The 14,010-nt window shown below is 42.3% G+C and overlaps 1 protein-coding gene across 2 annotated transcripts in view; it reads left to right on the forward strand.

Annotated features, from left to right (window-relative positions):
- PIKFYVE (phosphoinositide kinase, FYVE-type zinc finger containing) overlaps positions 1–13,363 on the forward strand; it is a 67,150-nt gene extending 53,787 nt beyond the window's left edge. For both annotated transcript variants that reach the window (XM_050899676.1, XM_050899675.1), the window contains exons 32-41: positions 291–374; positions 866–957; positions 1,604–1,768; positions 2,345–2,404; positions 2,849–3,025; positions 3,758–3,861; positions 4,131–4,259; positions 5,615–5,876; positions 8,631–8,705; positions 9,674–13,363. In XM_050899676.1, coding sequence (XP_050755633.1) covers positions 291–374; positions 866–957; positions 1,604–1,768; positions 2,345–2,404; positions 2,849–3,025; positions 3,758–3,861; positions 4,131–4,259; positions 5,615–5,876; positions 8,631–8,705; positions 9,674–9,789 — 1,264 coding nt within the window. In that variant the 3' untranslated portion in view covers positions 9,790–13,363. The remainder of the gene's footprint in view (positions 1–290; positions 375–865; positions 958–1,603; positions 1,769–2,344; positions 2,405–2,848; positions 3,026–3,757; positions 3,862–4,130; positions 4,260–5,614; positions 5,877–8,630; positions 8,706–9,673) is intronic.
- The last annotated feature ends 647 nt before the right edge of the window (positions 13,364–14,010 follow it).

A 14,010-nucleotide genomic window follows, 5' to 3' on the forward strand; every position in this document is an offset into this window, starting at 1 on the left:
TAAAGAAGTGCATTCTTAAATTCTGGGAGAGGGGGAAACAAGGGGGGATTTTTCCTGCAGTATGATCTAGAGCAGCTTCTGTTCTAAGGGAACTAAGTTCTAACTGTAAGACAAAATGAAGGAGAGGTTTTTCTACTGTGGGTTTTTGTTTCCTGTGGTTGTCTCTGAACTGAATCTTTGGGTTGGTGTTACAGAGTCTCCCAGAGAACAGCTGACTCTCTTCTTTTTTCTTTTTTTTTTCCTTTTTTTTTTTTCTTTTTTCCTTCTTTTTGTTTTCCTTTCGCCTCCAGTTGCAAGGAGTACAGAAATGCCCTGGATGAGTTGTCCAAAGCATCTCTGAAGAACAGTTCTGAAGAAGGACTACAGCTGAACAGGTTACATGCAGGAACTACAGTACATAGAGTGAAGGCACAGTGATTGTAGTGAATAAGCCAAAACTAGGATGGGGAAGGACCCTCACAATATGCCGCTGTTAGAATCTCTGCTTTCTGATGGAATCTGACACATTCCACGTAACCAACATATACTTGCAGTATCTGAGTTTCCATTTTATGTCAGGGACTGTGCTGGCTCCATCACCTGATCCCTTGACTGTGTGCATGGTAGGGATTACTGGGCCTGCTTACCTTTCCTATGGTGATGAATGGAACTGTTGCTATGGGGTCCTGAGAGGTTTTTCTCGGGGAGGTGGAGGAAGACAACTTTGTAGAGTCCCACACCGTTACAACTTTAAACTATATTCTCTTCCCTTAGCAGTACTTAGTGTTAGGCGTGGAGGAGAAATAAACGTACAGGAGTAAAGCAATAGTGTCTCGAGTGGCAGTATTTGTTGGGCTCATGACTTTTTTTTTCTTTCTCCTTTCAGCATGTCAGACAGCAAACCAAAGAGCAGTAGCCCTGTCCGCCTGCCTGAGGCTAACATGGGTCCTTCAAATCGCAATGCAGAACCAGAACAGCGTAAGACCATTTTGCCAAAATCATATCCATGATGCTAATTTCAGCTCAGACTTGAGTGCACTTAACCTGGGTTCTAGCTCTTGTGAAAGTTAAGTTAGAACAAAGAAAATGCATTCTGAATTGAACTTGTGACTAGTCTTAGAGTTGACTTGATATAGAACATGAGGGGGGAGGTGTTTGATTGTTTTTTGAAGTCTGTGCCCGTGATGACTTTCTCTGATTCTTATGAGATCAGACTATCATTCCCTGATTTAATACGTTATGATGTAGTGGACCTTGGTGGTTCTTGAGTCTAGCCTGTTCAGTGGGGTATGATGCCCATAATATGTTCTGACCTCTTTTGGCACTGCTTTCTTTGAAAAGATGGCAATTAAAATATTTTGAAATGGAGAAGTGAGGTTCTTACTATGTTAAAGACGCTCATGCTTGGTCTGTGTTTTCAAATGACTCAGCATTCCAGAATGCTACTCAGAACACTAAATCAGCTAACCTGATGGACCTTGGTTGCCTGAAGAATAGCAAATGAGTTAGTTGAATGACATCATTCCTCCAGTTAGAACAATGGAGAATGCTCGTATGAGTCATGCTTTTATTAAACTGCCCGTGGAAATGCCAAGGCCAACTTCTCTATTCCTTTTCACTGTAGCAAAGAAACCATCTGGTGTTTTGTCTTTCTTCCGTGGCACTGGAGGGAAGAGCCCGGACCTGTCTTCGCAGAAGAAAGAGACCTTACGTGGTGCTGACAGTGCCTACTACCAGGTTGGACAGATGGGCAAAGAGGGAGCAGAAAACCAAGGAGCAGAGCCTCAAGGTACAAGACTGCTGAGTCCATCTTCTGTCTTGGACTGTTACTCCTCCCAAACGTCATTCATACTTGTAAGGCCCAGAATGCACTCCTGCTCGTATTTTTTCAACAGTCCAAGATTACTCAACATGCATTGAAAATGAATGATTTGAGCATCAAATGTAGGTTTCTCCTAAAGACGTTGCTTTGCTTTGAGAAGAGAAATAGGGTCTTTCAAACCCCAGTAACTATAGGGACATTGAGTACTATGGGCTTGAATGCCTTTGGATTGAGTTGACTCTAGTTAAGCAGCCCAGTCTCTCTTCCTCACTTCCTGTTTAACTGTCATTGTTTCAGCTCATGGAAAATGAATGAAGAGAAAGCTTGTACTTATGTGTCCCATGAACAGCAGTGCCCTTCTAGCATACATATTATATCATACAATTACAGCTGTCTCTCTAATTTCCTATATATAGTTCCCTTTGTATTCTTGAAAAAAGAAAATATTTTTCTTGTAATGTGAGTTTACAAGTAGTATCTTACATGGCTTTCTCAGTAATAATAATGAACAACCCTGACTGAATGTTCCCTTTATGCCTTCAGATGATGTAGATGGAGGAGATGGACAGAAGAAACAGCTGGTGAATCCCCATGTGGAACTCCGTAAGTAGTTGTAAATAATAACTTGAAGTCTTAGCTGACAAACTCCTTTCTTCATGCAAATGTAATGGAAATCTTGAAGTTAACAATTATTTTTTCTTCATATTGGGCAGGAAGGAAAAAAAAATCAAGAACAGAGCAATGCAATTTTTACTTACTGTAATCAGTCTCTCTGCCAAAATACCCCATAAAACTTTATTTTTAATTGATCTTTTGTCTGGACACTTTCTGATGGCCTGCACTGTGAGCTAACGTAAAGGGGGTTGACTTTCCTGTAAGTTTTCCATTTAAATCCTATTGGTTTAAGCTTCCAAAGTACAGTAGGAGTGAGAGGGGGATGCTTAACATAATAATATTCTTTTAGACATCAGTAAAATCTCTTTAAGTGTCATCTCAGGTAGTCAGTGAGTATTGCATGCTGTTATTGAGGAAGACCTTTTTTTGCAGAGTTTTCGGATGCGAATGCCAAGTTCTACTGTCGGATTTATTACGCTGGCGAGTTTCACAAGATGCGTGAAGTGATACTGGGGAGCAGTGAAGAGGACTTCATCCGATCCCTGTCTCACTCCATGCCCTGGCAGGCACGAGGTGGCAAATCTGGGGCTGCGTTCTATGTGACTGAGGGTAAATACAGCTTCTTCCCCCTTTGTAGTTAGAGGGTATTATTTGGGGATGGTGATGGTTAGTGTGTCGTTTAATCCCTGATTACCTCTAGCCAGAGGGTTGCTGACTGTGAAGTGGCCACTCAGAATGGAAAGTTAAGTGGATTGTTCTGGGGTCTTCAATATCAGATTATTTGTCTCTTGTATGTGCAGGAGAACAAAGTGGAGTTCTCTTTTTCAGTAGTAGCAGCTAGGGAGGCCAGTTGAGCAGAAGAGTTGTACTCTCTTAGGCAGGCTTCAGAAAACAAAAACTTGAGTATAATTCAAGGAAAACTGGTTATTCAAGGCATAGTGTTTCTTATAATCCCACATGCTATAGTTGATTTATAGGATTTTTTTTTTAACTGTGGTTGATTCTAAGCCCCTACTTAAAACAAGTCTTGAATGGAAGGGTCTGTAGGCTGTTTCTGTTGTCTGTATAAGAAGCCCATATAGCTGAGGTAAATCTAACTTAGGCAGTCTCTTCTCCCTGATTTGCTAGAAGGCTGAAATCCAGAAAGGCTGAAATTGTGAAATTCAGAATATACGAAGTAAAAAAGTTTCTAGAAATGAGCTTCTGTAGCTAAGGATTTAAAAGAATTGTAGTCCTTCAATTTTTCAAACCACTTTAGCTGTGCAACAGTCCTAAAGAACTTGCAAAGAATGCATCACTTGCTGTACGTAACCCTGTTGCTGCTGTCTGATGTTAAAACAGATGATAGATTCATCTTGAAGCAGATGCCTCGTCTGGAAGTCCAGTCATTCCTCGACTTTGCTCCACACTACTTCACTTACATCATTAATGCAGTTCAGCAGAAGGTATTTAAAAAAAAAAAAAGTGCCTTTTCTTTTAGGCAGCGTTCTGTATTTTACAGACTAGTAACAGTTTCCATTAACGTCTTTCATTTAAGTAAAAGCAAATGCCAGAGGGTAAGAGTTGTACTAACAATGTGTTTTTAAAATGAAAAGTGGGAATTTTGCTAGAGCTTCTAGGCTGTAATACAGTCACACAGAACAGTGGCGCCTCTAGTATTTGATTGCTGATTGCCTGTACACAGCGATCTTACCCCATGTTGTCTTTTCATCAGAAGCCCACAGCGCTGGCTAAAATCCTTGGGGTATATCGAATTGGATACAAGAACTCTCAAAACAACACTGAAAAGAAGCTGGATCTGCTTGTCATGGAAAACCTTTTCTATGGCAGGAAAATGGCTCAGGTAAGAACCAAGTGTTCTGTTCCCTTGCAGTGCAGTTCTGACTGGGAGCAAGAGCAGGGTTACCAATAGCTGTCTAGGTAACTTTTAACTTTGCATGTGCTGTCTATATCTAGCACTGCTCCAAGATGACAGTTCATGCCTGTTTCCTTGTGTGATTCCCAGTAACCTGATGCCTGTATTGGCTAGTTCAGATAGCTGTAGTGCCGGCTTCAGTTTTTAGAAGTCTTATTTGTCCCTGCATCTCCGGTGTCTGAGACAAAGCATTGCCAACCTAATTAGGAAAAAGTGAAACCTTTTTGCAAAGCTTTTTAGAAGAACTAACTGGGATTACAGACTAATTTGTTTAGAAGGAGAGCCTCTCCAATGGAGATGGTGAGCTACTGTGTAGCAGGGGAGGGGAACTAATAATGTTCTGAACCTGCTGTTCTCTCTCTGAACCGCTTCATGCATGGGACAAGATTTTGTGAGTTCAGTCTTGCTCTTAGTAAAGGCAAAGTGACCTTTATGAGGCAGTAGAATGACGACCTTAAAACGACTGGGGGAAAATTCTCTTCGCTATTCAAATACGGAGTTGATGCTGAAAAGGAAGTTCAAACAAACGTTGCTTCTAAAACTAGATAGTATCAGTTCTTTCCACCTTCCTTTCTAGTGCCTGACCTCAAACAGGGGATGTTTGTGGGAGGAAGTGAACTGAGGGAATTCTAGATAGATGTAAAAGATGTTGTGGGTTTTCTTTTTGTTTGTCTGGTTTTTTTTAAATCATGAGGGTGGTCAGGCACTAGAACAGATACCCCAAGAGACTGTGGACTCTACCCCCGAAGTTAGTCAAATCTTGACTGGACAGGGCTTGAACAACCTTCTCTAACAGAAACTGCTTCAAGCAGGGCTTTGGACTGGAGACCTTCAGAGATCCTTTCCAACCTAATGATGGTCTGTCTCTTGCCTTGCCAAGAAATGTTAAACGGTGCTTCATGCAAGACCCACCTCCCTCTTCAGTGGCTTTACTTCTGTCAACACTTGAGTCTGTAGAAGCTGGCTGGAAAACTGAGTTTACCCATACAGTATAAAAATAGGGACACCCTTTTCCCCTTAAATTAGGCTAAATATTAATGAGATAACTTGCCTAAAATTTGTGAATTGAATTGGCAGAGCTTTCATGTAGTCTTACATGCTACTCTCCACTCAGGAAACTAATTTTTGTAGTACGAAAATGTTTTTTGTTAATGCTTTTCTTCCTGTGGAGGAGGAAAGAGTTGCCCTGCTGTGCTGCCTTCTCAAACACTGCAGTTAGGTATGTTGAAGTCTTTTAACCTCGCAGAACAATGGAACAAAGTAGTGCTGTTCTCCATTTGCAGGTTTTTGACCTGAAGGGCTCCCTCCGGAATAGAAATGTTAAAACAGACACAGGCAAGGAAAGCTGTGATGTAGTCCTGCTGGATGAGAACCTTCTGAAGATGGTCCGGGACAATCCTTTGTACATCCGTTCCCATTGCAAGGCTGTGCTGAGAGCTTCCATACACAGTGATTCCCAGTTCCTCTCCAGCCACCTCATCATCGACTATTCCCTGCTGGTGGGTCGTGATGATACCAACAATGAGCTGGTTGTTGGGATCATTGGTAAGTTGTCTTTTGTATTTTCTTGCTTTCAGCTGGTGAAACTGCTTTCTTCTGGTTTAGGTGTTTATAGTACTCTTGGAACTGTACCACCACCACAGAGATGTGTGTCAGGAAAGCTTGTCTTCTACCTGATGGAATGCCACCCTCACCTCTCATGGGTATTCAAAGTGGAGGCAGAAAATCTTCTCTCCAGCTCTTGTATGGGCTTACTAAGAATATATGCAGGAGGCCTCACAGGTAGTGAACAAACAGTCAAGTTGGTGTTTAACCTACACTTTGACTCCAGTTGAAGTAGGGAAAGTTATTTGTATGCTTTCATGTGCTTAATCTTTAAAGTTAAGCTCAGTAATGTTTACATAGGCATTTAAATTTTAAATTTTGTGGAGGGGATCTAAGGAGAAGCAATATTGGTAGGGATGGAAGAGGGAAGTTAAACGTCATGGGATCGCTTGTGATCATGTAGTCTGACCTGGATAATATGAGTGGCAACGCAGTAATTACCTTGCCACATCCTCTGACATGTGACTGGAAAGTAGAGCCTCATCTTTAGACAGGCGAACTTGTATTGTGCAAAAGACTTGGAGATGAAGCCATTTTGCAGGATGTGGAAGTGACTCTTGGAAATGAGATGCTCTTGAAACCTAACTCAGAAATGCTTCCAGATGAGATCTCAAGCTAGGAGGTCTAGATTACTCTTTTTCTGATAAAGCTTGAAAGCCATTCCAATAACACTTCTAGTTGAGAATTGAAGTCCCAGCTACAAAGAACTGCAAGCTATTACTTTCTAGTTTTGTAGACTCTTGAATATTTGGGTAAGTGGGTGTCGTGGTTTAACCCCAGCCAGCAACTAAGCACCACGCAGCCGCTTCCCCCTTCCCCCTCCCAGTGGGGTGAGGAGGAGGAAAGGAAAAAAAAAAAACCAAACTTGTGGGTTGAGATAAGAACGGTTTAATAACTAAAGTAAAATATAATACTAACAATAATAATAATGAAATATAATAATAGTAATGAAAAGGAATATAACAAAAAGGGAGGGGGGAGGGGGGAGAAAAAAACAGTGATGCACAATGCAATTGCTCACCACCCGCTGACCGATGCCCAGTTAGTTCCTGAGCCGCAATCCACGCCTCTCAGCCAGCTCTCCCCTGTTTATATACTGGGCATGACGTTCCATGGTATGGAATACCCCTTTGGCGAGTTCAGGTCAGCTGCCCTGGCTCTGCTCCCTCCCAGCTTCTTGCACACCTGCTTGCTGGCAGAGCATGGGAGACTGAAAAGTCCTTGGCTTAAGATAAGCGCTACTTAACACTCTGATGTTTTAGTTGTTGCTATCAACATCATTCTCGCACTAAATCCAAAACCCAGCACTGTACCAGCTACTAGGAAGAGAGTTAACTCTGTCCCAGCCGAAACCAGGACAGTGGGATGAGACTCTGCTCCTTCTGTATGTGTGGCGCTTTGCTGTCCTATGGAAAGTCTTACCTAAATCAAGAGTATATTTTGTATGATGTTTAAAGCTAACAGTTCCTTCACTGTGATGAGAACAGCTGTTCATGATCTGAAGGAGCTTGTTTAACACACATACCTTCAAGAAGAGAGAACATGCCTGCTGTATCAGGCTGTCACAACGTTCTCTAAATGATACCCTGAGAACTTACAAAGTACTGAAGCTAAATTTGTGGTGGGGGTGGAACTAAAAACCACTAGCTTGGACTGAGTTTGAATCTGAGGTCAGAATCTCTACCTGTTTTAGATCCTCATGTGATACAGGAAACAAGTAAGTTAGGTCTGTGAGGAGCTGTGAAGACTTTATTTTATTTGTAGGCCCTGTTGTTTGGGGCTCTGGGCCTTGGGGCATGAAGTGACAGTAGTTAGTGCACAAACTGATGATATCAGTCCCAAAGCATTCTAAGGGAGCGTTTTCAAAGAATATTCAGATAAATGGATAAGTCTTAAGATTGGCAGGTCTGGATGAGTTTTGTGTAAAGCACAGCTGAGGTGAAGCGTGGATACTTATGGTGGCCTTTTGTAAATCTAGAAACAGTAAATTCAACATTGTATAATTACAATTGTAGTCAAATGTTAGGAGATAATGATATCCAGTAATGAAAAACTTAACTTACTGCAGCTTCAGCTTTGCAGACCAAAAGGTTCATCTGCTTGCAATGACTGAGAATGCTTTCTCTGAAAGGGGCTTGGAAACTATTCTGAAGTCTTCTCCTTGCAGCCCGCTCTTCCAGTCAGGGTCACTGGTGGTGTTTCCAGTCCTCCATATCATGAAGTGAAAAGCGTTTGCTTTCTGTTGTGAAACCTGTAGGTGGCTGCAATGATGAGGAATACTACTGACTTAATGGATAGGTGTCCAAGTCTCGATGCTGCTAGCTGTTGCAGTAAAGTAATGGGAGCTGTTACGGTGAAGTGGGGCTGCTTGATATGTTTCTGGGATGAGGATCAGCTAAGTGACTCTTGTAAATGAGACCTTGAAACTCTGACATACCTGGGCAGTCTGTTTTTGTAGAGGCAGGAAGAGCTGATTGTGATCTTGAGATATCTTATTCACCCTACCCAAATATAATCAATACTCTGAAAAATGAGGCAACTGGTAGAGGGAACACTGAAGTTCTTATTGCTATGGAAGCCTCCTGCTTTCATGCCCTTTTTGAGGGGAAATAGATACATTCTAAAACAGTGTTACTTGGGTTATAGCAGATAAAACATGTCTGTGTGTGGATTTTTTTTTTGTAATTGCAACAGACTATATTCGCACTTTTACCTGGGACAAAAAGCTTGAAATGGTGGTCAAGTCAACTGGCATCTTGGGAGGACAAGGTAAGTCCAGCATGAAAGCAAAACTTTTGATCATGTTTCCTTGTTACCTGGAAGCTTCCAATAACTGTGCTAATAAAGCCACAACTTCCCCACCATGCAGATTTGCAACACCAGATTAAGTTGTCCAGAACAGGGAAGGAATAACAAGTTTCAGAAAAATTAATACATTGATCTGCCTCCATGAGTGACCCTTTAAGTACTAAAATTCCTGGGAATGGGGTAAAGGTCATCTACTTATCAGACTGTTCTTTTCTGTTTCTTAGTTACCAACTACTCACATACAAACTTAGTCATCCATATGGTGATACTAGCAAAAAACCTTGCTGCCTGGTTTCAGAAGATGTTTTCTGAGTCCAGAAAATCTGATATACTCTGAGCTGCTAGTGTGGAGGAATCCTTATCAAATGATTGACTACTGCCCATATTTTGAGGAGCTGAGGACTTCCCTTTGTGGAAGTGAGTAGAGTACCTTTTGTACAGCATTGCCTAGTGTTGGCCGCACATTAGTAAGAGGGCTGGAAAGAGAAGGGAAGGGGAACACTTGATGTACCACAGCTCAGGTGTCTGGAGAAGATAAGAGCATGTCTGTAGAGTGAAATTCTTCATGGGAGAAATTTGCATCTCTGCTGGAAAACCTCAAAGACCTGTAAAGGAGAAGAGAAAAAGAAACAAACTGATCAGGGCTGATGTAAAAAGCCTAGATGGTTCTTCCAGCTTCAGGTATCTTAATTCAGTGTTAGGGGTCCAGACCTTGACCTGTCTTCTCTCCTAAATGTTTAAAATAAAAATTAAAAAAAAAGGGGGGGGGGGGGGGGGGGCAACTGATAATGCTTGTTGGTTCCAGGACCCTTCCATGTACCGTATGCCTTCATGATTATGCTGTTCGGTGTTGTAATCTCGTGACATCTGTCTGTACTGCAGATAACTCTTTAGCCCATTTCTAACTGCTCTTGACTCTTACACATTAGGTAAGATGCCAACTGTGGTCTCTCCAGAACTGTACCGGACCAGGTTTTGTGAAGCTATGGACAAGTATTTCCTGATGGTGCCAGACCATTGGACAGGACTGGGCCTGAATTGCTAAGCTAAAGCCCATATTGGGAAAGCACAAGAGGACAATGATATTATAGGCCACTCTATTCCTGCGGTCTGTCCAGCAGTAAGCAAGAGGATTGCAGTTCCATGTCTACACTGACCATGTGCGTCATGTTGTGAAGTGTGAAATCTGTGTGTTGCACTTTAATCCTCTGTCAGAGGCTGTAAGCGAACCAGCCTCGCTAAGGATCTAAGCTGTAAGGTACCACTGAAGAGCATTGATGAGAGACATTCCCTCTGTCCGTAGGGAAGGTGATGCTGTCTCCATGTAAGAGCACTGAAACAGATACTACCCAGTTCATGATGGTGTAGAAGTACATGATCTCTGTAAGTCTTGCACTGCCGAAGTGGTGTTGAATACGAGCAGCTCATGTTTCTGTAGCGGATGCATGGTACTGCAAATGTGAAATAAACCCCCCTCTGTGTGTGTGTGTGTGGGTGAGAGAAGAATGAAGTTAGTTCCTGAGTTCTGCTATTGTTGCAGTGGTCTGTAGTTGACCTGTTCAGGATCCATGAATAACTTGTCCTGCTTATGCTCTGTAGCTTCAATTTTTCCTGGGTTCTGTAAACAGTTGTGTTTGGTTTTTTTAAAAGGCAGCTCCACAGCTATGATGCCATATCACTACATCTTTTAAGTTATATTACTGCAGTACAACTGTCTTTATCTGTCACTTCGTTTTAGCTGAATCCCGTAAAAATGGGTTGTCAGCCATCAGCATACTGCAAAACTCAAAACACATCCCTTCAATCCTAAACAATACTTTGATCTGAATGTTGCCCAAATCCCTGGAAACGGGTGACTAAAAAATACAACCTTTAATTTAACAAGACTTGATTAATTATAGTTATGAAGCTGATTAACCCTTTCCTTAGCAGAAGGCACTAAGTTGCTAGACAAAATGAAGCATACTGCCTTAGTGACAACTCTCTCCTTAATGAAACCATCATCCCTGGCAGATCACTTCAAATCCATTTCAGTTCCCGAGGACTTTCAAACAATGCATTTACCTCATGGTGAAACTTTGCCAGGAGAATGTTTTTCTTGCATTCATGACATGCTGATGAGAATGAGCATCCAGATCTCATCATGCTGTGCAGTCCCAATGGAAAAACTGTCTCTTCAGCAGTATTAGATTTTTTTTTTTGCACCACTGAGATGAATGTAGTTGTCTTTTTCTGTAAAAAGAAAAACCTGAACTAACAGGTATCTTGTATGATGGATAAGATGTGCAGAGATCTGTGAATCTCTATGTTATGATAATAAGCACTTCTTTCCATTTTTATTAATTTTTACCTGTTTTTGTAGGTGATGAGTTTACTTTTTAAGCTTCATTATAATATAGGCCAGTAAATAAGGGGGTTTTTTATGAGTTTGAGAGGCAAGAATACTGTCCTTTGACTTCCAGTCTCTGATGGAAGGACTTCAAATGAACATGGAGTCTGGGACAGTGTAGCTCTTTATGACCACTTGCTCGTTCTGACCAGTTGCCTGGTAATGCCATCTTCACCGTAACTATGGATTGAAATGTGCATTTTATTCACTCCTCCTGTGTTCAGTATTTTCCTCTGCAGCAGATGGTGGTAGCTCTGTTCAGGAGCGACAGCTGGGCAGCACTGAGAAAGGAAAATGCCAGCAGTGAGAATTGAACTGTTGGCTCCAAAAACAACAGTGCAGCTCAGGTCTGAGCTGGCAGGATGCAACAGTCGTTTGTGTTGGAAGAAGTCTTCCCCACCCCATTGCAAAGCCCTAATGGAGGATGTGCAAATATACTGACCTTGAAGCAGCAGAAATGAAAGTATTCTCACTTCCTCTGTACAATGTAATCAATGTTTCTGGGGGTGCAGTGTTGAAGGCTGCAGTGATGTGTGCTGTGGAAAGATGACACAGTACTTCTTGCTTCCTCTGGCCCAGAATCCCTTTGGTCCAACACAGTGCATCAGGTACAGCTGACCACCTCTGGGACACATCTTGCCTCCTGTGTTGAAATGTACTCCCAGGATGGCTAGCTGTATGTGGGGCCTTGTGTAATGAGGAGCCAACCAGTCCATCAGCTCAATGCTACTCTCACTTCTGTGGCTTCTAGCTTCTGTCTTGGTCCATCGATGTGAAAGAGCATGCCATGCAGCCTGAATCTGTTCCAGTCTCAGTTAAAGTTTACACGTATTTTTCCTCCTTCCCCTCCTAAAGTTTACAGGGAAAAAACTTGACTTGCCTGACCAGCTAAGGTGACCCAACAGCAGCTGGTTATGTTATCTTCCATCTTTGTCAGTATGTGGATTGGTTGATGGAACATGAATATGGGCAGTGTCATGGCATCTGCACTACGCTAATGTAGAGCTGTGATGTGCTAGCCCTGTCCTGTCACCAGTAACCCTTACTCCAGTGATGTGTGGCTGCTCTATACTGCTTGTCTTCCAAGAGTCCCAAGCATCTGGCTCTAAAGCAACATGATCATCTGACTGTAGCTAATGTTCCCCTGTACATGACAGCATGAGGCCCCCAGCACTGTAAGAGTGAGAGAACCTTCCACTGGCCAGCTGTTTTGCAGCCTGTGAATGCAGAGCCCAGAGGTGTGAATTGTGACCTTCTTGGACTGAAGTTATAGCAGTTGGAGGGATTTGCAGGAGTGATCTTGAGCTGGCATCAACAGCTAACTTTGGGTCAGGATGTGGCTGATAGACTAGTCCTGACCAGATTGGAGTAAATAGCAAACTACTAGTCATGGGTAACCCAGTAGCTGCAGTATCGGCTGGAATTGGGACATCTCTGGGTGCCATGTGACATAAAGCTGTAAGCATTTCTAGTTCAAATCCCAGCAGTTGAACAGATCTCCTCAAACATTCCCTTTTCAGAATAAGAATTGTCCTGGCATTTCACTTGCTACAAAGCTGACTTTCTCAAAAGGAGGGCAATACTTCATGCAGAAGAGATCTTTGAGAGAGCTCCTTGTGGGGCTGTGTTAGGTCTGTGTTCCTGCAGCATGCCTAAGGATGTCCTAGGGGAACAGCCTAGGTATTACATGAGCCCTTTGATTAGAGTTTTTTATTTCTTTATAACACAGGTTTAGCACACGTGTGTAAGCAAATCCCAGTTGCAAACATGACTGCATTTCTTTGGAGCTACACTGGCTCTGTTTCTTCTGTTGTTTTGATTTGAGGCCTTATGACAAATGTATAAATCTTGTCCCAGTCAGAAGTGATGACTTGCTTTGAGTCGTTGTGTAGACAGCAGAATGCCTTGTGGTGGCCCAGTGATGCGTTCTGTCCCCTAAAAGCACATGAGGGACTCTTGCTGGTTAAGTAGCTGTGCTGGGCTCAGGGGAGTTACCTGTGGAGTGGACTCTCCTCTGTGAGAATGACCAAAACCAAATGAATCGCTCACTAGCAGGTGGCCAGACTAATTATTATTCAAAGCACTTAATGTACCATAATGTATGTATTTCTAATTTACCTTGGTTCAGCTGTATTTTATAAAATTGATGTACTAAACTGTTTGAGAATAACTGCCTTGACTACTTGGAGAATCAAAATGTAATGTATATACATACAAATAAAGCGACTAAAATATACTTGAGTCTATTCCATGTGGTGGAGCAGTTAGGTCTCATAGCATCCCATTTTCTTGATCAGAGGCTAAGCCCTCTGCTTGCTCTGCAGCAGTTGCTCTGTTGGAGGTTGCCAGCTTTGCGTGCAGTGTAAGCATGCCTGTCATGTCTCTGTACCTTGCAGCTCATCTCTTCTGATGGAGCAGGACCTCTGGGCAGCTCTCCAGGTCAGTGGCAGTAGAATGTGCAAATAACCTTTGATGCACTTCTCCCACCTTCTCCCCAGCTGCTTTTCAACACACAGTGCTGTGTGAGACAGGGAGCCAGTTCTGTCCAGCAGATGGTGGTGGTGCCGTGGCCCAATTCTTCCAAGAGGTAGAACACATTCCTGAGGAAAAATCTCCAGGTATTTCCATGGTCTTCTCTTAAGTGGACTAGATAAAGAAAAAAATCTAAGGAGGTCTGAAAAGTAATGGAATATCTTGATTGCTTCATATTAACCTGGTATATAGTAATCTCCTCTCTTAAAGCTAAAAATTATGTGTGATTAGTTCTGGGAAGGGGACTTGGTTCCTAGAATATAAAACTCAAAATCTAAAACGTAAAGATTTTACCTGTATTATGTGCCATCAACCACTTTTACCAGGTGAGTTTGAGTTCTTTTA

Source organism: Gymnogyps californianus, chromosome 7 (genome assembly GCF_018139145.2).
Source record: "Gymnogyps californianus isolate 813 chromosome 7, ASM1813914v2, whole genome shotgun sequence".
Lineage (NCBI taxonomy): Eukaryota > Metazoa > Chordata > Aves > Accipitriformes > Cathartidae > Gymnogyps > Gymnogyps californianus.